The sequence below is a fragment of the Oryx dammah genome, unplaced genomic scaffold, assembly GCF_014754425.2.
Source record: "Oryx dammah isolate SB20612 unplaced genomic scaffold, SCBI_Odam_1.1 HiC_scaffold_7, whole genome shotgun sequence".
In the NCBI taxonomy this organism is placed as follows: Eukaryota; Metazoa; Chordata; class Mammalia; order Artiodactyla; family Bovidae; genus Oryx; species Oryx dammah.
This window is the reverse complement of record NW_024070191.1, coordinates 15,200,333-15,223,545: the sequence shown is the minus strand read 5'-3', so window position 1 is coordinate 15,223,545 and position 23,213 is coordinate 15,200,333. Positions and strand designations below refer to the sequence as shown.

General features: G+C 40.1%; 1 protein-coding gene across 1 annotated transcript; it reads right to left on the bottom strand.

The window, feature by feature from the left end:
- Nucleotides 1–648: 648 nt before the first annotated feature.
- On the bottom strand, nucleotides 649–19,460 carry F11 (coagulation factor XI). The gene is made up of 14 exons (XM_040243099.1): nucleotides 19,406–19,460; nucleotides 17,036–17,198; nucleotides 15,662–15,768; nucleotides 14,468–14,627; nucleotides 12,076–12,185; nucleotides 11,210–11,369; nucleotides 8,909–9,018; nucleotides 8,653–8,815; nucleotides 8,459–8,565; nucleotides 5,516–5,684; nucleotides 4,274–4,449; nucleotides 3,390–3,485; nucleotides 2,695–2,834; nucleotides 649–2,125 (listed from the first exon to the last, which is right to left on the bottom strand). The coding sequence occupies exons 1-14, from the start codon at nucleotides 19,458–19,460 to the stop codon at nucleotides 1,964–1,966; spliced, it is 1,878 nt and encodes a 625-aa protein (XP_040099033.1). The 3' UTR covers nucleotides 649–1,963.
- Nucleotides 19,461–23,213: the final 3,753 nt, after the last annotated feature.

The window sequence follows — 23,213 nt, the reverse complement described above, 5'->3', positions numbered from 1 at the left end:
TCAGAAATATTCCTTTTCCTTCATTCCCGCCCCGCCACCCCAGGCATGAGCGCGTGCACGCACACACACACACACACATGCACACACACACGCACATTCCTAGATGAAAAATTGCTTGGAAGAGTTAGTTTCAGTTTGTAGATGGCCTTGGGAAGGACAGAAGGAAAGAGAAGCTTGCCTGCTCTGATGGATGATCACTGCATACACACGCCTGGAGGGAAATGGGATGGATGTCGGGAGAGGCCCCCAGAAGCGCCCCCGTCCCCAGGGTACCAGCTTCAGGCCTTCTCGGGGAGAGGCAGGCTGAGAGAGGAAACCACCCCCAAAGCACGGCACCACCCTTCACGGCTACTGGAGTCTAGGGCAGTAGTGAAGTCTTTACGTGTGAACTTTGAAGACCTTAACCAGAATGTGGGAAAGCCCCTTGCACAAGGACTTGGGCCATTCTGATGCAGGCCGTGGGGAAAGCCCGTAAGAGCAGAAGGTGAGAGGGTGAGGAGGACCCAGGGGGTGGAGGGAGGAGGGGGTCCAATAGGACCAGCTGGGACAAGCCTCTTTGTCAAAATGGAGCAGAGTTTCCCTGAGTCTTTAACGAGGTGGGACAGTAGCCAAGGTCTTAATGCCATTCCGGTCTTTTTTTTTTTTTTTGCTTTTGTTTTTACTGTGTCTTCCTCAGAAAATTCCTTTTTATCCCAATCTTTGAACCTGCTCCAACTTCTCTTTTTCCTTCCCTTCTCGTAGAACCCTATGCTGCCTCCTCATTTCCATTTAAAATTCTGTATTTTATACGCATGTAATTACTTTCTTTTTGTGGCTCCTGCTAACCAGATTGGAAGCTCCATGAAGGTAGAGATGTATTGACTGGCTCACCACTGTATTCCCCCCAGTTCCATCTGCTCAATCAATACTGTGCATATTAGACAGAATCTTGACACAGGTTGTTGGCATGGATTGAAAACTGTTGGAGATAGTGCAAATTTTAGATTATTAGACTATATCACAAACAATAACCATGTAAATATTTGCATGACAGGGAACATCCCAGTACTGAGAATACAAGGTGCTGCCTTGAAAATGCTGAAGACACTACTGTAGCCATCCATGTGTTCCCAAATCATTGTCTCCTGTAGGATTGGTGTATGTTACATTGATTTCTCTCCAATACATTTATCATCTACAAATGTAGATTTGTGAACCCACACTCACAGAGGCAGGTTGTCTAAAGTCTTTAGCTTACCCCCCTCATCTTCACCAGCCCTCCTGTACCCAAAACTATGCCAAATGCATATGAAATCCATGCACAAACAGAGGACCCACTTCCAGGTGGATGGCTGCTTTTAATCCTTTCCGTTACAGAAATTCTGGAGTCCACATTCACACTCACTTATTCATAGTTTGTCTCTACCCAAACCCATTTAAAAATTAATGACAAGAAATCTTGATTATTCTGAAACCTGCCATCAAATCCAGTTCTTTTTTTTCCCGAAAGAGTTCCCCGTACGCAGAGCACAGAATCTTGCGACTGGATGATGACTGTCCTGGTTCCTGTTTTCTCCGCTTCCCACGTTTCATTCACCACACCTTTTTACAGTGGTTTCTTCGAGCAGTTCTACCCAGTTCTTTGGTGCCCCACTTGGTCTTTTTCTGGCCTATCCGGCTATGCTTTCATCTTTAAATATCTTAATCTTGATTGTAGATCCTTGGTCTAGGAGAGGTATAGCCAACAAAACAGGGCCTGGATACTGAAGTCAGACTCTGATTATCATGGAACCCTGGGAGCTTAGGGAGCATGACAGTTTGCTTTTTCTTACTAATACCCAACCCCTCCAGTCTGTTACAGTCTCAGAATTGTAGCCTGTGGAGGAAAATGAAGGTGCAGTGTCTTCTTCAGTGAAATCCATACCCTTTTCAGGGAATGATCCGATTTACCCTTCAGGAAGTCGAATGGTCTCTGAGGACCCTTTCAAGGGCCTTGCGTTTTCTCCAGAATCCAGTCCACGTACTCGATCACGTTGGTGTAAACACCTGGCCGCTCCCTTTGGCCGCAGCCTTCACCCCAGCTTGTGATGCCTACCAGGTGCCACACCTCATTGTGTTTACAGGACAGGGGCCCCCCCGAATCCCCCTGTGACAAACAGAGAAAAGAAAAGGGCACGCAGATCAGTTCAGACTTCGCATCTTAAATACCTTGCCCTGGGAGTGATTTCACCTGAAATTCTGTCTTGGCCCTTTAATAAACTTCAAAGAAGCAGATTACCTGTCCCCCACACCAGTCTATCCACATCAGATTTTAGGGTAAGGAAAAAACAAACCCACAGTGTTCCCTGCTCATTGGCAGAAGACCGTTTTTTAAAAAATGCACCAAACCGAGGACTCCCTGGTGGCCCAGTGATTCAGAGTCCACCTGCCAATGCGGTGGCGGGTGGGGGCTGGGTTCGATCCCTGGTCTGGGAACTAAGATCACGCATACTGTGAGGCAACGGAGCCCATGTGCCACATTACTGAGCCTGAGCACCGCAACTTGTGAGTCGTCCCCAGGCCCTGCAACTAGAGAAAGCCCCTGCGCAGCAGCAAAGACCCAGTGCAGCCAGATATAAATAAATTAGTCAAAAAATTTAACTTAAAAATTAAAAAAAGTTTAATGCATTAAACATTCCAATGTGAGTTTATTCAGTTGGCTGAAGATAGGGTTACCTTACAGGCGTCCTTCCCTCCTTCTCTGTAGCCAGCACAGACCATCTTGTTGGTTATTCTGTGCTTTCTGTAACCTTCCTGGCATTCTTCATTAGTCATCAAAGGTAACTTGGCCTTCTGGAGAGTATTCTGTATTTTGTCTAAAACAAAATTTTGATTTATAAATGGAATAACCACATACATATAATATAAATTTAAACATAAGTACATATATTTAAAATCAAAACCGCACCTATTTAAAAATCTAGAAGAAAACAAAAATCAGGTTTAGTTCACAGACCTTTGTAATTACAGCATGTAGAGAAGGTGTTATTCTCACTATTGTACCATTTTGTTCATGTTAATTAAGCTCAAAATTAATTATGGCTCTAACTGGATTTACTTCCCAGAGAAAATAATTGGATAACAGGCTAAGACATTTACTGAAAAGTGTTAGGTTTTGAATTACACTTCATTAAAAGTAATGAGTCTTTAAAGAGATTGTCATATTTAAAATTTCCAATCAAATAGGCGAGGTATCATCTTCATTTGGGTGATTTTTGCCTTTCCATCCTTATGAATACACTTTCTGCAATTGAATAATGTTATTATTTTACTCTCATTTTAGCTGTGTGACTTGAGATAGCAGAAAATGTTGTGATTAAACTGTGTTCTGTATCTTCAGCTGTAGCACACAGAGAAATATAGTTTCTTACCTCTTAATTTTCTGTATCCCCATCCGGTCACCCAGCATTCAGTATACATCACATTTCTATCTCCTTTGGAAGGTAGGCATATGGGCCATTGAGAATCTAAATTTTACAAATCACAGTTTAGTTATCAGAAACAGAATACATCACATTTCCCAGGAAAACTCTCTCCCTTCACTTTCTATGATTAGGGTGTGTTCTCCGTTTATTATATTCGGGTTTTTTTTTCCTCTTTGTCATACGTTTTCATTCCTCATGTTCAGAGTTATCTATCACACATCAAGGATGAGGGAACAAGAGACAGCCTCCTCCATTAAGTCACTCTCACAAGGTCTGGGATCCTATAGAAGCTGCTTCCTCATTCTGACTTGCCATCCTTTCTTGCTGAGAAAGGAGATACGAATCACCTCTAACATTCCAATATATTATGAAGTCATGTCATTCTGTGAATCTGAAGAAAACTTGCCATTTGAACCCCTCCCCACAAAAAAAATAGATTCAATCATCAGGACAGCATGCCAGTCTTTTATATGCCTATGCATTTTTAAAAATATGGACCATTTGGAAAGCCTTTATTGAGTTTGTCACAATATTGCTTCTGTTGTTTATGCTCTGATTTGTTTTGCCTGTGGGATGCCGCATGTGGGATCTTAACGCCCCGACCAGGGATCAAACCTGCACCCCCTCTATTGAAAGGCAAAATCTCAACCGCTGGACCACCAGGGAAGATCCCAGCATTCAGTCTTAATGGACTGAAAGGGGAGCTTTGCAGCTCTTCTCCCTCTTTAATGACAGTAGTACGTGGAGGGGTTGCCAAGGTCAGGCCATGAACCTGGGAGTATGAACGCCAGCATCACTGTAGACAACTTTCTGTTTAAAATTCTCCATACCTGTGTAATTCATTGCTGTTTCTAATTTTAACAAGGCAATATCATATCCACTTTCTGCCTTTTCATATTGATCGTGAATTATTATTTCTTGAACCCCAAAGAAAGATGTATCCTCTTTTATTTCTGATTGATTCAAAATGCCGCTATAGACACGCAACACGTTAGGTGACTCGACCCTAAGGAGTAAGCAAGAGAGGAAAAGAGAATTCCGTTAGCAACTAATTCCCAACCTTTTGAGATACAGGGCTATTTAACTGACTATTCCTAGCCAGTGAGGGGCTTTTATGTGGAAAGAAGTGATTTTCTGCTAAGATTTTTCAGTCACATAGTCCTCTTTCATGGAAGGTCCTGGGCTATCAATTACCTTATATTAAACGCACAAACATCAATGAATACTTTTTCCACCCTTCAACACACACACACACACACACACAGAGTTCTGGGTTTTACTTTCAGTGCCGCTGTTGACTGGCTGTGACCCTGAGAAATTCACTCATACTTTCTGGTACCCCACTGTCCCATATGTTAAAGCTAAAAGAGACTAATGACCTCAAATCTTTGAGTTATGAGTAAGCTGCATAATGATAAACCGACAAAACCACAAATCTGAGTCTAAAAACAACCTAGAAGATGCAGTGCAAAGAGGAAATCCGGTCAACTAAAATTCCCTGGGATACACACAGTCTGTATGCTCTTGATGGAGCTTTTATATCGGGCCGGTAATGAAAATGACTGAAGTAGGGAATCCAATATGATGATGTATAATAAACCCTTCTTTCTGTGCCTGGAAATAGAGTGAGGGGTGGGGAGAGAGAAAGGGAGAGAGAGCAGAGAAGAAGTAGGAGGAGGAGACCGAGTCAGAGCGGAGAGGGAGAATAAGTGGGAAATTACATTCAGGAAGCGGGAAATTCTCTTTGAGTTCAGTCCTAAACCCAAAGCCCAGGACAGTGCACGGAAGGTGATATAATCAACAGGAGGTAAGCAGAAGTCCCCTGGGGATGTATATACATTTAACCAGAAAAGTAGAATATTATGGAGTCAAACAGCCATGTTCCTGCACCTCTTCTGATGCTGGTATAGAATAAGAACAGCTCTTCCTTTTGGCTTTTTTCCCCACTAAAGACATAAAATTAATTTAGCAAATAGGAAAATTGACATCTTAGAAATAAAATACTAGAGTAGATTTAATATTAATGTAGGCATGAGCATGGTGAACGAGTAAAACCAGCAGTGGTACTGAACTCGTTGAAACAGTGAGCAGCTGTTAGTATCCACTGGTTTCCGATGATGGCGCCTCCGCACAGGTGTCTCTGGGTGGGTGATGTCACGTGCAGAGTTATCTGCCACGGCCATTCTCCGTGAACAGACTGGGTTCCTCCAACGATTCTGGTCTTGACTTTGGTTGTACACACTACGACAGAAGGATTGCAGTGAGTGGCTTCCTAAATCTTCATTTTCCATCAGTAGTTATGTTCCTTCAGGCACACAGGGAAGAACGCCCTTCCCTGGGTTCAATAATGTACCGTGACCTTCACTTGAAGATACTTTAGACTCAAGTTGGCAAAGCACGATATGAACATAAAACCTGAATGAGTGGGTCACCTTGTAATTGCATGTTCCCAAATAGTGCCCCAAATAATAGAGAAGGACAGGGCAGCCTGGCATGCTGTATGTAGTCCATGGGGTCCCAAACAGTCGGACACGACCGACTGGCTGAACAACAACAAAATAATGTCTCATCTGGGACTTCGAGGCTTGCCCTCCCTCAAATGACAACCCCAGCGGTTCTTTTAAAGCAATGGTTGTCAAGTGTGGCCCCCAGACCGACCTCCCAGGCATGACCTGGGAATTTGTGAGAGATGATTGTTCCTGGGCCCCACCTTAGACGTCGTGAATCAGAAACTCTGACAGTGGACCCTGACCGCCTAAGTTTTGATCAGCTCACTGACATTTGAGAGCTCCGGTTAGAGGTGAGCGCTGTTTACAGCCTTTGTCCATTCCCTCCCACTGCCCTCCCACCCCAGCTGCCCTTTGGCCCGCTCGGTCACTCCAGCTCCACCCACACCCCAACCCAGCTTCTCTTCTGTTTGTGAACAGCTTCTGCCCTTTGGTCTTGTTGACAGATTGGGGTTTTATGCTCGACCCTTGATATTTCCGAGGACTTTGATTCAAACTCACCCCTCAGTTTCTTTCTTGACTTGGAAAATTAATATGTCAGCAGTAACTAAAATATATTAAGAACATGTAAATAAAGACCTTGTTAAGATGAGGTATAGATCTTGGTGTTCGTTTCTCAGTTCAAACAAAGTGCTGAAAATACCCATGCTTGGCCTTGCATTTTGATCTAACATGTTTCTTTGGATGGCAATTACTCTGTGTCTTCAGAAAGTTAAGTTATAGTATAAACCAATGACAGTGAAAGATATAAACATCTCAGTCAGATGTTCCCTTGTCTATTAGCACATTTTAAATCTAATGCAGTAAAACCTAATCAACTCGTTTCACTTATATCAGAAGGTGGATTAAAAAGACATAAGATTTTATTTTCCTTTATCTTACAGTTTCTGTTTAGCTGTTAGTCTACACCTGATATAGTCTGCAACTTTTAGAGACCAGAGTCCATAGATTCATTAGAAAGGAACATAAGGAGGGACATTAGAACATTAGAAACATAAGGAACATTGGAAAGGAAAGAGGGTAGAGCTGGATTCTGCAATTTAAGGTGTAGGTGCTGGCTCCCCTTTTTAAAACGATGTCACCATTACTGACAATAAAATCGGCTGCATCCTTTCTACTCCTTGGTAGCACCAGGACAACAGAAAGATCGTAAATGCTCTTTTTTGTCTTAGGGAAATTTATTGTAAGAAAAACAGAGAAGGTATGAGATACAACTCAACTGACTGTTTGTAAAGAAGCTAGAACCATCCAGAGTCCCATCAGAGCCCCTCTAAACCCTAGGAAAGCAGAATTTCCCAGCTAGGAGGGTAATATTGGACACAATGTAACATTGTGTGTTCTACAAAACAAGTTCTCAGAACCTCAGGATTTATTTATTTACCTCTCAGTAGAGCCAGTATTTATGACACAGAAGATTTTCATACTTTGAAATCTACTACAAAGCATAATTATCACTTCCATTTCACTCATTAAATCTCAGCGGCAACTTAATTTATATTGCATTGTAATATTGGGCAGTAAGCAATAAAAGTCTAGAAACATGCAGTGTATGTAAATCAATGAACACTAAAGTCGTCATAGGTTATTATGATAATTTAGGGAGGAATGCGTATAGGGAGAATATTCCTATTCTATCCCTTAGTGTTGTTTTGTTCCTATGCTCAGAAATTGGCCCCTGGAATGGAAGTACTGCTGATCTGGTATTATCATTTTTATATTATTATAGGCCTTGCTTAATATAGATAATCTTTTTATTTCCACTCTCTTATACTCATTGTTACAAGTTAATAAGGTTTCACTGTAACTTTTGCTAATATTCATAAATACTCTGAACACTTGCTGGAAATCTGAAGGCCCTGGAGAAGGAGTTACTGAATATTTCTTGTATATATAACATAATTTTCCAAACATGATTATTTATATTTCAATTAAAGATCAAGTAACAACCAATAGAAAGAAGATGACTAATTAAGATGCTGGTTGATATTTCTATTATAAAGGATAATAAGAAAGATCACTGACCTTGATATCAACAAACAGACATAAAAATGTTGACTAAACCTGAGCCTCACCAGGAAATACTGGTTATATAAATGTATCAAATTATAAAATGTTTAAGCAAAAAATGTTAGTCACTCAGTGGCGTCTGACTCTTAGCAAACCCATGGACTATATAGCCTACCAGGCTCCTCTGTCCATGGGATTCTCCAGGCGAGATTACTGGGGTGGGTTGCCATTCCCTTCTCCAGGGGATCTTCTTGACCCAGGGATTATAACAGATATTTAATTAATGCCAGGCAATGCAGAGTTTAGTTAAAGCCCAATATTTACCTTTAAAACAGGTCAGTCTGATTGACAGCAGTGAAAATAACAGAAAATTGTAACTACATTCATTGTTGTACTAATTTTCTCCCCTCTGTGGCTATTATTGATTCTCTTAGTCATGACATACTCAGTATAAAATAACTCCTTCAGGTTATTTCTTTTTTCAAGTGATGTTAAACTCACCATTATCCATTTTACATAACCTTAATGTGTATCCAGAGATGCTTCCTGTCCCATGAAGTATTTTAGTTGGAGATCCATTTGCAGAAAGTTTTAAGTAGCATTTACCCCTGCAGGTTGGAAGCAAAATGGTATAAACATAACGCATCTCTCAACAAGCTGGGCCAGGAGTGTCTATGGGACTTGACATGTCTTACTTCCCTCCGTTGCACGATTCTTGAGATGGAGAATAGGTAAAGAATTGGCAGCGGATGCTATTGGTACATGTTTTCTGGCAGGCTTCATGCCCATCCGCCTCTACGATGTCCAGTTCTTCTCCCAAGAACTCAGTGTTGCGATAGAATGAAGAATGGCAGAACACTGCACAGCAGAAGCACATATTGAGATGCGAAATGCAAAACCCTCCCGCCCATTTGCTGACCTTGATCAGAAGGAAGAGCTTGCACTGATTACCTGGGACACTGTGCCGGCAGTTTTGTAGATTAAAACCAGAAAAGGCTTTGTTCTTTCTAAAGCGTGCACTTGGCAATCCACTTAAAGATGTTTTAAGAAGACACAGATTTCTAAGAGTGAAAAAGGGACGGCAAGAGGCACCATGTAAACCGTATCAAAGAAGAAGACATTTTCATAGCGCATATAGGAATCAGTTCCTGTTGGTATTTAATAGGGAAGGAGTTCCCGTTTTGAAAGTACACTGAGTCAGACTCTAGGTTGCATAGGTGGCAGACATTTTCCAAACTGCCTCTAAATTTTCTGAGCTTGCTCTGTTCAACATCACTGTTCCTAGCACCTTCCTTTTTCATTTCCTTTCTCTCAACTTTCCTAGACTATCTCAACTATCCAAGAATTTTCATGCTGCCTAGAAATCTGCTACTGAAGAGTTGCTGTAGGCTTAGACAGAGATAAATTCAGGCTCCACACCCAGGTGGCATTTCTCTGGGAGGAAGGAGCCTTTCCTAACTAGTACAAAATCACAGTCCAGGGCAGTGATGTCCAACAGAGTTCTTTGCAATGACGTAAACCCTCCACATCTACGCTAGTCACTGCAACAGCCACTAGCCAGCCATAAGATGAGTCCTTGAAATGTGGCTAGTACAGCTGAGGAAATGAAGATTTAGTTTTATTTAATATTCATTAATTCGAATTTAAGAGGCCAAGTCTTAGCTTGTAGCACCCATGTTCTTCTCTCATCCTGTAATGATGATCAAATACCTCCTCTTATAGGTATTGATTGGAAGTTTTATAAATGGAATATGAAAGAAAGAGAACCATGATTAAGATGAAATAACACCTTACAAAGGCATCTTTCTAAGTTCTGAAAATTTTAATGCCTTAAGGCTCAATCTGTGCCCTCCTTCTCTCTGTTCAATATTTTGATGATCTCATCAGTTTCAGCAGCATTAATTACCAGCTGGGGATGCCTAATCACTGACTTAAATATCTCTTTTTAACTGCCAATTCGATATTTCTTTCTCATTGACTACCAGACACCTCTTCCCTCTTGAAATCAACTCTATAGGAAATCGTCCCTCATCTCTTCATTGGTGTTTCCATCCTCCCAACTTTCTTGAGCCAAAAAATTTTGCAGCCTTCACTGACTTTTTCCTTCATGCTGGTATTCAATCCATCAACAAATCTTACTGGCTCTACGTTAACAATATATCCCAATCTAATCACTTCTGTTTTACTTCCATTCTGGCCCAAGTAGTACAAGATTTTTAATCTATTGAGCACACTTGTCGCATCCCCATGTTTAGAACCATATTGAGAAAATGAAAGTAACAAAGATATTCTCATGTGACAAACCCACTATTGCTACTTCTATAGTTATATCCTCCCCCGATTAAAAAAAAAAAAAAAAAACCAGCCTTGCTTGATGGACAGGAGCTCAAGGGCTTATTTTGGCTGAATTTCTCTGGGGGACACTCCCCCCAGGAATGAACAGCCATGTCAAGCAAATGCCAAGGACTCTTAAGAATTCAGATTCAGATAATACCTACAACCTAGATTTTTATGCAAACAGTCTTAAGATGATTTCTCCCTTTTTTTAGTGAATTTTGTTAATGGGGGCAACAAACATCCTTTTGATAATCATAGCAATTTCCCGTGCTTTTATTACAGTTTCCTGTGTTAATATGCATCAGTAGGGAAATGGCCTAAATTCTCAAAGCGTCCTCCACCATTATGCCCAATTCTTTTGATGAAGGCCACTGTTTGCCCCGCTCTCCACTTTGAATTTGACAGGTCACTGCGATTTCCAGCTCTTTGTACTCCTGGATCAATGATCTTAAACCAGGCATTGGGCTAAGATACCTCTCAGTGACTATCATTATTTTCTTCCTTCTATTCAGAACTAGCAACCCTCTCGTTGTTGCCACTGTGGTTCAGTCACTAAGTCGTGTCCGACTCTTTGGGACCCCATGGACTGCAGCACACCAGGCTTCCCTGTCCTTCACCATCTCCCGGAATTTGTTCAAATTCATGCCCATTGAGTCGCTGATGGTATCTAATCATCTCATCCTCTGTTGCTGTCCTTTTGCTGAAGGCAAAGACCTCCCTCACCTAAAGAAAAGCAAAAGTCCTGTGGTCAGTGAGTGGGAAATGGAAAGAGAGGAGCTAGGATCCTTCCTTGCAGTTTTTATCTTTTCTAGAGAGACATTTAGATAAAATTTGTAGTTGCTCAGAATTTTCAAGGGTGGGTTTTGATCAACTGTTTTAAAAGATAACCCATGACCTTTAATCTTAACTCCTTACCTTTCAGATGCTGTTGGCCATTCTTCAGACAAGAAGGTAAAAAACAGACAGCTGGGATGGTGAGTGCAAATGCTGCGACAGACAAAGGGATCTGGGGCCATGACAGTGTCGATGGTGATGTCCACAAACGCCGTTCTAGGGAAAATGTCCCTAATGCAAGCTGCACGGCAGAAGAAATCATATTCAGAAGGTCAGTCCATTGGTAGCATCAGTCAAAGGAAAACCCCACTCACGGTGTTCATAAATTCCATATAAACATTTGTTGGGAGATGAGGGAGGGATGAACAGGCAGAACACAGGGAAGTTTTAAGGCAGTGAAAATATTCTGAATGGTACTCTGATGATGGAAACATGCCACTATGTATTTGTTCAGACCCATACAATGTATGACTCCAAGAGTGACTTGTAATGTAAGCTTTGAACTTCGGGTGATTATGATGTGATTATGATGTTGGCTCATCAGTTGTAACAAATGTACCATCTGGTGAGGGATGCTGGTAATAGAGGAGGCTGATATGTGTCTGGGCAGGAGGTAAAGGGAAATCTTTATCCTTTCCTCTCAATTTTGCTGCGAACCTAAAACAGCTCTAAAGAAACAAGGTCTTACTAGTAATTTTAAAAGATTTGTTTATCCCAAGATCTTTTATACTTTTAAAATTAGGATAGCTGAAGTGATTGCTTTCAGCTTTAAATTCCAATATAAATTTTAGTCCTGTAGAACATTATGAATTTTTTCTCATGAGGAAAATAAAAGGTCAATGGGTCCATTTCATCAGTGAGCACAAACTGGTGTCCTAAGTGAGGCCCATTGTACATATCATTAACATTGAATGGCTAAACTACCTCATTAAGAAGATAAGAGTTACCCAGGTTAGAAAGGCCACAGGACTTCAAAGAAAATCCAGATACCACTTCGTGGAGCTTCGTTATGCCGGTTGGTGTCCCTATTTGGGTGTTCTTCAACAGACAAGTGTTACTGAATAAAGACCAAAATGGAAAATTATTTTATCCCTCCAAACGCAAGTAAGGAAAACTATAAGATAATAAAAAAAATCACATTTAGAGATGGCCTGGGCATGGAAGCTAAAGAATTGCTCTGAAAACTTTGATCTCAGAGACTAGACAGCTGCTCTTGAGTCCCATGTCTGCTGGGAGTTGGTGGTTCTGTGAATTTTGTCAGTTTTATTTTTTCATCAGTAAAATGACAGCTTTAGATTGGTAGTGACATGAAGAGTGGAGATGTAGGAATTAAAGACTTCTCAAGCTTGTCTCAATTTTACCATTTTAACTTTTCAAATAATACCTAGCAATTCCTGATGTCCTGGCTTGCTGTTCACTTTGCATTGAATCTTACACATAAAATATGTAGAAAGGTGGCTTTGAGCTGAGCTAAAGGTAAACCACAAAACCTTAATTATTGATTTGAGAACTTCATCTTTGTCAGGAAGCATTTAATAGGAGGCTTCCTGTGTGTTGTTTTCTATCTGTCAGGAATTCTCTGTTCCTTATTAATTCCATTCAGGAATTAAGAGGAGAGGCAAGCCTCTCCTGGGGGCTGAAGAATCCAGGCATTTCCTTCAATAGTTTTTCTATACAGTGATAAGTACCCTCTTCTTTCTTGTGAACCATATGGTTCAAAGTGATTGTTTACAACTCTCTCTCTGTTTAATATGGATCGCCTATGTTTTGTAAGTCTGAAATTTTAATCTTTATCTTTGCTGAGAATAACTACCTTGTAAAACAGTATATATGCCCACACCATGTTGATTAAAACAGCTTTGCTCCATCAGAGCTCTGGTCCCTGTGTCTGTCTTTCTCTTTCTCTCACAGGCCATTTCTTTGGAGCACAGAGGCTCTCTGAGTTCACTTTCCTGCCCGGGCTTCTAAGACCCTCTCGAGAAGGCGCTCTACGCCTTCACCCCATCAAGAGGGCATCTGAGGCCTCCGTGAACAGAGCAAGCCCTGTGCCAGAGGCCTTATTGGCTTTCTGTGTAAACCAAAGAATATCAGCCTCTTTCTCTCTTACTTTCTTATTGTCGACTCCGGACCACTAGGTTCCGGTCCATTAAAGGACCTCAACACATCTTGTGTTATCATTCATTGCTTTTCTTCAAGAAAATCTTCGACATTTTATTTCCGCTCATCTCCTTTTTGTGAATATGTAGACCAGAATATGAAAATCCAAATACTAGTCATTTTGAGTTCTTCTTTCATTGTTGGATTTCAGATAAGTGTAGTACGTGTATGTGCAAAGTCACTTTGGTCATGTCTGACTCTCTGCAAACCCATGGACTATAGCCTGCCAGGCTCCTCTGTCCATGGAATCTCCCAGGAAAGAATACTGGAAAGGTTTGCCCCTTCCTTCTCCAGGGGATCTTCCCAACCCAGGGACTGAACTCACACCTCCTATGGCTCCTGCATTGCAGGCAGATTCTTTACCCCTGAATTACCAGGGACGCTCCAGATAATTGTAGCCCCCTATACAAATCCAAAATATCTCAAATATTTCTAAATTAAAAAGTTAATGATATTTTCCCTAAAAATATTTCTTAAGAGAAAAGTTAATAAATAGCAAATCAGATCCTTTTATATTTTTACATAATATATTTATCCCTGGAATATTTCAAAATCTAGTAGCGGGACAAGTTTTAAAGTATTTCACACAGGTTTCAGTTACTTTGTCTCAGATGGGGAACTGTTATTTGGGAGGATATCTGAGTAGGTTTTTCTTTTTGATTCTACAAGTTCAGACTGTAGCATCCCTTAGGCTGAGAAGGGAACTGACTGACCATTGCAACTGTTTTAAAATTGCCAATTAAGAAATGTAGCACTCTATAAATTAGCAGCAGACAGAGGTTCAGTCCCTGGGTCAGGAAGATCCATCCCCTGGAGAAGGAAATGGCAACCCACTCCAGTATTCTTGCCTGGGAAATCCCATGGACAGAGGAGCCTGGCAGGCTACAGTCCATAGGGTCACAAAAGAGTTGGACATAACTTAAGAGACTAAACAGCAACAACAATAAATTAGTTAAGAGGTGGATTTAACATTTTTGGTAAGTGTCATTGAAAGACAGATTCTGTATTATAAAAGGAAGTGCATCCAAGCTGGACTTTAAATACATTTTTCACCAAAAAAATCTATAGTATTAGTATTTTTAGAATTGTCTTGCATGGGTTAAAAATAAAATTTGACATCAAGTTGATAGGAAAAAAAAAAAAGAATTCGTTTTGTTTTCCATCAGCCCACAGCACACTCACCGATCCTTTATGCTTGGAAAGTGACTTGTGGCGAATGTAAAAAAATGACAGTGCATGTCGTCTGTACACCTCTCTTGGCATTCCTGAGCAGTCTGGGTAATAGAGCTGTTATAGTTCATCCCCTTCATGTTTAGGTCCACATACACATCTTTGTTGCAAGCTGGAAATAAAATCAGAATATATGGTTATGTTCCAGTCTCTGGGGTCAAGTCTGGTCATTCAATCTCAGCTACTGTTCCTCCAGACTTGCTCTTTTGCTGACTTTTTCTCAGAAATCCTCTAGTTCTATTTTAATCTGCTCAGTTCCTACTCTTCCATGGAAACAGTAAGAGGATGCCATTGCCTTCTTACACTGCAGCAACATGGTGCTGCTGCTAAGTCGCTCCAGTCGTGTCCGACTCTGTGCGACCCCATAGACGGCAGCCCACCAGGCTCCACTGTCCCTGGGATTCTCCAGACAAGAATACAGGAGTGGGGTGCCATTGCCTTCTCCGGCAGCAACATGAGACTTGTACATTTCTGCTTTAGTTTTATGAACTGGCCTCTCTTGTCTCCTTCACTCCACTAATGGACTGATTCACTAATTAACCTATACTAGTATCTTTCACTATTATGGCGAGTGTCATCTCAACCTTTATAGCTGCTTTCCTTGATTTGAATTAATGTATTTAATAAGGACTTTCATATAAAACTTTAAGCTGGAAATGAGAGGGAAAAAAATGAATGATGAATTGATGTAGTTGGATGTGTCCGATGAGATAAATATTAATGACCTGTAATAGGATGGGGCTTCCCAGGTGGCGTTAGTGATAAAGAATCCACCTGCCAATGCAGGACACACAAGAGACAGGGCTTCTATCCCTGGGTCGGAAAAATCCTGCGGAGTAGGAAATGGCACCCTGCTCCAATATTCTTGCCTGGAAAATTCCACTGACAGAGGAGCGTGGTGGGCTATGTCCATGGGGCCACAAAATGTCAGACACAACTGAGCGATTAAGCACAAGCACAACATAATGGAGGGGGTGGGAAGACACACACGTGTGCTAATTTTTACTCTGTGTGAAGAGTACTTCACTGAGAGGGTTTGTTTCCATATCACAGGATTTTATTTTATAGCCATAAAACCATAGCTGGTGTAACTACATGTATACCTCACAGTAACTAATAAATATCAGTTCTAGCAAGACATCTTACCACTTATTTGGTGCAAGCATTGCTTGGAAGAATATCCAGAAATTGCTCCTGTCATATTCACCGTTGGCAGTGTTCCTGTAACACTGTCTTTCAGGATGCAAGTGTACCTGGTTTTTTAAACAAATAACATTACTGGGTGAAAATGTATGTTTTAAAATAATGGATCTTAAAAGTCAGCCCACAGAGAGTCAAAGAGAAGGAAACATTCCTCTATCTCATGCCAAAACAAATATTTTCTTAAGAGACTGTGAATTTCGTTTTCATTCTAACATCTCGACATTGAAAAAAGGACATAAAATTTTCCTTCCAAACACGAAATAGGAGTGGGTGAACTATGGCCCTTAGGTTAAATGCAGCTCTCTGCCTGTTTCATTATATAGTTCATGAGCTAAGAATGGTTTCTATAGTTTTCAATGATTATATTTTGAATCATTATATAAGCATTTATATAATATCCTTGATTTTGCTATTGGATCTACAAAGCCTAAGATATTTACTTTCTGCCTATTAAGAAAAACTTTGCCAACCTCAGTCGTAAATTCTAGAACAGTAAGTTTTATAAGTTCAGGGAACTATGTACATACTCTGAAGGCAGCCATAGTGCATAAGATGTTGATAATGTCATTCTGCTGTAAAGCTTTATTATTAAATGTTAAACTCAATGTGAAAACAAAAATGGTAGGTGGAATGTCCCAAGATTTTTAAGAATGTGACTATAGAGACAAAACCACCAAATGTAATTTGTGAATCTTGATAAGATTCTGGTTAATTGCTGTAAACTACATTGGAAGGACAACTGAGATGATATAAAGGGATTCTTGTTAATTTTTAATGTCTTTTGTGTACGATAATATATGCTGAAATATTTAAGGGTGAAATATTATGATGGCTTCAAATTATTTCAAATGGTTAGACATCTACACATACATAATAGAAAAGACAAAAATGACGAGTCTTGGGATGATATGAAATCGTTGTACTATTCTTTCAAATTAGCTTTATAAACAATGAATTTTTTTTCTGATAACATCATTGAGGGAAATGTACTAATTTGAATAATATAAAGTATCAATAATCAATTGAAAGGCAAAGAACAAAATGATGAACTGGCTTTAAAGTAGAAAAAAATCAGAGAGTATCGTTAATATTGAGACCACCAGAGAGTTGGAAAGTCCACACTGAGGGGCACGTCTGTCCCTCCTGACCTGCCTAAATGCTGCTCTTTCTTCTGTAAATATTTAATATTTCAGTTGAAGGAAGATACATTTTCCAATGTTAACATTAAGTTTTATAAAATGGTAGATGACAGTTCCTTGTTGGTAATCGTCGGCCATATACAATCTATTTCCTCTATGTAGAAAAGCAAACATTTACCACTTGGTAGGATCTTCAGATGATGATTCAGACATAAAAGTGAAGAGCAAACACCTCGGATGGTGGGTACAGATGATTTGGCAGTGCTTGGCGTTTGGTGTGAAAGCCACAGTGATGTCTCCTCCTTTAAAGCAGACGTCTTGGAACAGCGTGGTCACACACTCTAGGTTGTAATATATGACACGTGATTTTGGATTTTACGGGGCACATGTCCGATCAGGTAATAATTTCACAAAGGCAAGTGAAATAGGTCTATTTAACGGGAAATATGCCAGAACTTAGAAACCAGGGCCATCAACACTTTTAGTTTATTGGATAAGCAGCCACAGATAGAAAAAAAAAATTGCAAAATGGCATGTGTGTCTCAATAGAACAGCACTTCTGAGTGATTGTCTGGAGGTGTGGGTGCTTTGCGAGTAATTAATTTGTTTCTCAGATCTTTTCTGGCAAAAACGCCTTCTAGGACCCCATCCAGGTCTAGAAGGGTCTCTGCTTTTCCTTTCCCCATCGCTTCTCTGACTAAACACCATGCTTGTATGAAACAAAGGCTCCGTGTAGGTTTTGGGTTGCCACCTAACTTTGGGTACCTACTGCTTTGGGTAGCGTTTGATGGCCCTTGAGGGGATAAGGTATCATATCACTTTACTCTTTTAAATGGACCAGTTCAATTGACCTACCACACTCTGTTAGTTCCTGTTGCACAACATAGTGATTGGATATTTCTGTACATTTCAGTTTATCATCATGACGAATCTAGTTACCATCGGTCACCATACAAAGACAGTACAAAATTATTGACTATATTCCCCACACTGTACAGTCTATTACTATGAATCACTTATTTTGCAGCTGGAAGTCTGGACCTCTTAATCAGCCTCACCTATTTCTCTCTTCACCTTACCACCTCCTCTCTGGAAATCACCTGTTGGTTCTGTGTTTCTATGCCTCTATTTCTGTTTTATTATGTTTGTTCACTTGCTTTGTTTTTAGGAATTAACATAGCATTGTACATCAATTATATTTTAAAAATAAACATTTTTTTTAAAAGAGATCAGATTTCTGTATACCAGAGACAGTCACTGGAGGAAAAGGGTATTGGATATGGATAGTCAAAAGGGGGATTTCCTGGCAGTCCAGTGGTTAAGACTTTGTGCTCCAAATGGAGAGGGTATGGGTTCGATTCCTGGCTGGGGAGCTAAGACCCTGCATGCCGCATGGCATGGCCAAAAAAAAAAGTCAAAAGGTACAAACTTCAAGTTATAAGATAAACAAGTACCAGAAATGTAATGTACAACATGCTAAATGTAATTAACACTGCTGTATGTTATATGTGAAAGTTAGGAGAGTAAATCCTACGAGATAGCATCATAGGGGACATATTTCTTTCTGTTTCTTTAATGTATCTATATGAGATGATGGCCAAATTGTGGCCATCATTTCATGATGTATGTAAGTAAAATCATTGTGGTGTAGACCTTAAACATATACAGTGTGGTGCATCAATTATATTTTAATAAAACAAAGCCAAACAAATAGGTCATTTTAATAACAAAAACTTTAGACTCAGAAAAATTATTGAAGCCCCTTCCACTGAAACCATAAATAAGTTAAAAATACAAACAAAGCTAAATTACATAAAATTGACATTTTCTTCTATTTCTAGAAAGAGACATCTAATATTCCAGATTGTGGATTTTTAGGTCATTACTATTTTAATCACTGAATAAATGTATTGGAGTTTTTAATCTTGGTATATTTTCCTTGACAAATACTAAGAACCCTTGGTCTTCTTAAATATATAAATATATATATAACAAAAATTAAAATATTTGGGCAGAACAAAATATAAGTCAAACTTATAGCAACAAAAAAATAAGTAAAACTAAAAATTAGTAATTTTACCTCAGTAATAATCAACATGCCAGTAAGTATGTGGAAAAGTATACAGGTAAAAAAAAAAAGTAGAAATTATCACTAGAGGCCTAGAGGATTATGTAGTCCATGGACTTAAATGAGGAGAAATTTCAACTTCATTTTCACTAACTTCTAACTAAAATATGGCATATCTTTCCATGACTAATGTAAGAGCAAGATGCATTAGTGTCCACAGGACCTGTGCCTTTGGTATAATAAAAATAGCAGATTTGAAAACACTACAGTTTCAGATATCTCAAAATATCATTATCATTCATTGCTAGTTTGATTGTAATTACCATGCAGGTTTAGACCCACCACTAGACCTTCTTAAATAAAATATTAATAAGACAATGTGTGATTTTCCCTTTTGGGTTTATGCCCTCCTGTTTTCTAATCCATAAGTCAGGGAACCAAGCTATTTCCAGTCCACACTAAAGATAAAACTCTACTTACCACCAGCAATGGAGGCAAATAAAGTGAAATGTACCATTTGATATAATAAAGTCATCCTACAAAAAATGAAAAATGTGCATATGTTTACAACATGAGACATGAATTTATAATTAATTTACTGATGTCAGAGTTTACAATAAATTTGGAGGGAGAGGAGTAAATAATTCAATAGGAGTCACAGAGCTCCTTATCATAATGCTGAATTTTATCTTTCCCCCAATCCTAGAATGTTCAACATGCTTGTTTGTGCAGTGGTCAAAACCTTCACGATTGGGAGGAACCAAGGACTTAGAAGGGTCGTCCCCTTTCCTTCCCTCCCTCCCTCTCTTTTGCCTCCAGCTCACTATTGATCAGACATTTCTCATGATCATCTGACCCTCTCTCCATCTCCATTTTTCCATATTTATCTTCTCTTCCAATTCATTTCCTTTGTTTCCATTGTTGAAGTTTCTTTTCTAAATCTATCAAAGAAGCTATAATTCATCTTCTGCTTCTAAAATGTTCTATTTTTAAAATGAGGTTGCAAATATATTCCTAGGTTGTCTTGGTCTTCTACACACATACTTATCTCCACAAAGCCCTGAATTGACATCTCTATGGAAAACTTGAGACAGTTTTCCTGACTCAAGGGAAATCTATGAGACAGATCGTCTTCTGATGTGTTCATGTTACTCTTGAATATCTTTTCAATTCCTAAAATACTTGCTACTGAGTACAAACTATTACTCTTCTTCCATTCTGCAATCTCCTCCCACATTGCTTATGGATATTAACTAAAAACTTCCAAAATATTAAATAAGACACATTTTATTCTCTATTGTAAAAATTTTTTAACTCCACAGAAAAAAGCACTTCAAGGAATAATTGTTTGAGGGACATCTTAAATAATAATTTCTGAAATCATACCTGAAACACCTTGTTTGTTGCAATTCTTAATGAGAATGTTTTTTGTCTTCCAAAATGGCCATCCTCTTCTCAATGAGTTTTTGCAGGTACTGTTCACTTAACTTTAATATTTACTTTTACTGATTCCCAGTGTGATGTAACATCATTTCCTTGTGCAGAATGCCTGTCAAAGTACTTACAATCTTTGCATATCAAACATGTACTCTGGTAGAGGTGCTTGCTTTTTCAATACACTGATTTTTTTTTCTCTCTCGTTTTTCTGTGTATTCAAACAAGTGACCAGAGAGAAGCTTAGAGAACTTAAATTTGCCTGTGTGCCTTAACCCACTCCAGTATTCTTGCCTGGAAAATCCCACAGACAGAAGAGCCTGGTGGACTACAGTCCACGTGGTCGCAAACAGTCGAACACGACTGAGCAACTTCACTTTCACTTCTTCACTTCTTAACCATTGGGCATACTCAAAATGAGGATGCCTGCTGGCTAAAGCTGCACCTAACCACATTTTCTAATAGCAACTGTTAATCATTAATTCCAGGCTAACTGGAATCTCACCATCTGGAAAGAAAACAAGGGAAGTCTGATGGACTAACTGATGTTTGGAAAAGTAGAGAATTGAAACTCGGCTGTTCCAGGGTTGTGGAGCAGGTGGGGCCAATTGTAGACCCCTGCTTTTCTGCAAGCCCATTTCCCCTTACACAGTGTCACCTCCTTGGAGACCTGGAAAGGATTAGTTGTGATGAGCACTAGTAGCTCAGCAGTAAAGCGTCCACCTGCAATGCAGGAGACCCAGGAGGTGTGGGTTGGGAAGATCCCCTGGAGAAACACATGCAACCCACCCCACTGTTCTTGCCTGGGGGATCCCATGGTCAGAGGGGCCTGGGGGACTACAGTCCATGGGGTCTACCAACAGTAGGACTCAACTGAGTGACTCACACTTTCATTTTCAGGGAACTAGATCCCGTGTGGCAGGACCAAAAATAAATAAATGAAAATAAAAGTGAATTTCAGCTACACAAAAAGCATATGTCTATAATGCACTGTTCTTTATGCAGTTCGAACATAGAAGAGCGAATTTATCCCAGGAAAGCTTTTTGTGAAAACTGATACATGAAATTATGTAAGGTCCTTATTTCCCTGTACTGTTTACTTCATGAAACCCCATCTCTATCCTAAAGCCTTAGTACAAAGATTATAATGATAGGCCTCCAACTCTATTGAGAGAAACAGAAAGACTCTGACAAGCGATATACATCACTGGGAAACCAAATAATATTTTCCTAAATTTGGTCTTGCTAAATTAGTGAAATTTCTAAAGCCTTCGAAGGATTCCGAAATATTCTCATCTATTCAAATGAAAATAGAATAAGAGTCTTACCTGTGTAGGAACTCTTCCATATTAAATAGAGCTTCTTTTCAAATTGACACCAAGTATTCTAAGAATTCTCTTCGACCAATGTTTTGCAGATTAGAATTCTAATGTTAAATACTTTTCTCTTAAAGCTTTCTCCCCCCACCCCCTGCAGTGAAGTTGAATGCTTTTGAAGCTTAATGAAAATAGGGAATTACTGGACAAAATCTCAGGAAAAATTCAGAGCTTGGTCTGTAGAGACCCAAGAATAAGTTAGAAGCTGGAATCCCTGGTGGCCTAAAATTCTCTGTCTGGGATAGGAAGAAACACATAGGTGCACTTTCTCAGTCACAGTCAACATCAGCTTTCTCTTGGAGCTCCTTTCTTATCAAGACTTGCTTCCAAGAAAAGCACAGACTCTGACATCCTGAAACCTCTTTCTTGCTGTCCCTGAAATATCCCCTTTTCATTCTCTTTTAATACTGACCTTTCAACCCTGGCATTACTAATATTTGAGACAGATAATTCTTTGTTCTGAGGGGCTGCTCTGTTCATAGTAGGATGCTTACCAACATCCCTGGCTTCTACCCACTAGTACCCACAGCATCCAGGTGTGGCAACCAAATGTCTCTAGATATGGCCAAAAGTCCCCTGGCTGGGAGTGTGTCCAGTTGAGAACCACTGCTTTAGATGATAATGAAAATAGTGAGTGACGGCTATACGTGCTCCTGTCATTTCTTTTTAATCTTCCTCATAATACAATATGATACTGACTTAGGATAATCAGTTCAGTTCAGTCGCTCAGTCGTGTCCGACCCTTTGCAACCCCATGAACCGCAGCACGCCAGGCCTCTCTGTCCATCACCAACTCCTGGAGTCCACCCAAACCCATATCCATTGTGTCGGTGATGCCATCTGACCATCTCATCCTCTGTCATCCCCTTCTCCTCCTGCCCTCAATCTTTCCCAGCATCAGGGTCTTTTCAGTTGGTCAGCTCTCCACATCAGGTGGCCAAAGTATTGGAGTTTCAGCTTCAAAATCAGTTCCTCCAGTGAACACCCAGGAGAAGGCAATGGCACCCCATTCCAATACTCTTGCCTGGAAAATCCCATGGATGGAGGAGCCTGGTAGGTTGCAGTCCATGGCATTGCGAAGAGTTGGGCACGACTAAGCAACTTCACTTTCGCTTTTCACTTTCATGCATTGGAGAAGGAGATGGCAACCCGCTCCATTGTTCTTGCCTGGAGAATCCCAGGGACAGTGGGCTCCTGTCTGTGGGGTCGCACAGAGTCGGACACGACTGAAGTGACTTAGCAGTGAACACCCAGGACCGATCTTTAGGATGGATTGGTTGGATCACCTTGCAGTCCAAGGGACTCTCAAGAGTCTTCTCCAACACCACAGTTCAAAAGCATCAATTCTTTGGCGCTCAGCTTTCTTTATAGTCCAACTCTCACATCCATACATGACTACTGGAAAACCATAGCCTTGACTAGACGGACCTTTGTTGGCAAAGTAATGTCTCTGCTTTTTAATATCCTGTCTAGGTTGC

What these genes read in the sequence shown, in the direction of transcription:
- F11 (XM_040243099.1), bottom strand. Translation starts at nt 19,460, where the DNA reads ATGACTTTATTATATCAAATGGTACATTTCACTTTATTTGCCTCCATT. An exon ending in CTGTGGCCTTTCTAACCTGG is followed by an intron (nt 11,370 to 12,075) that starts GTAACTCTTATC and finishes TCTGCCGTGCAG; the next exon opens with CTTGCATTAGGGACATTTTC. An exon ending in GAATCGTGCAACGGAGGGAA is followed by an intron (nt 8,566 to 8,652) that starts GTAAGACATGTC and finishes TCCAACCTGCAG; the next exon opens with GGGTAAATGCTACTTAAAAC.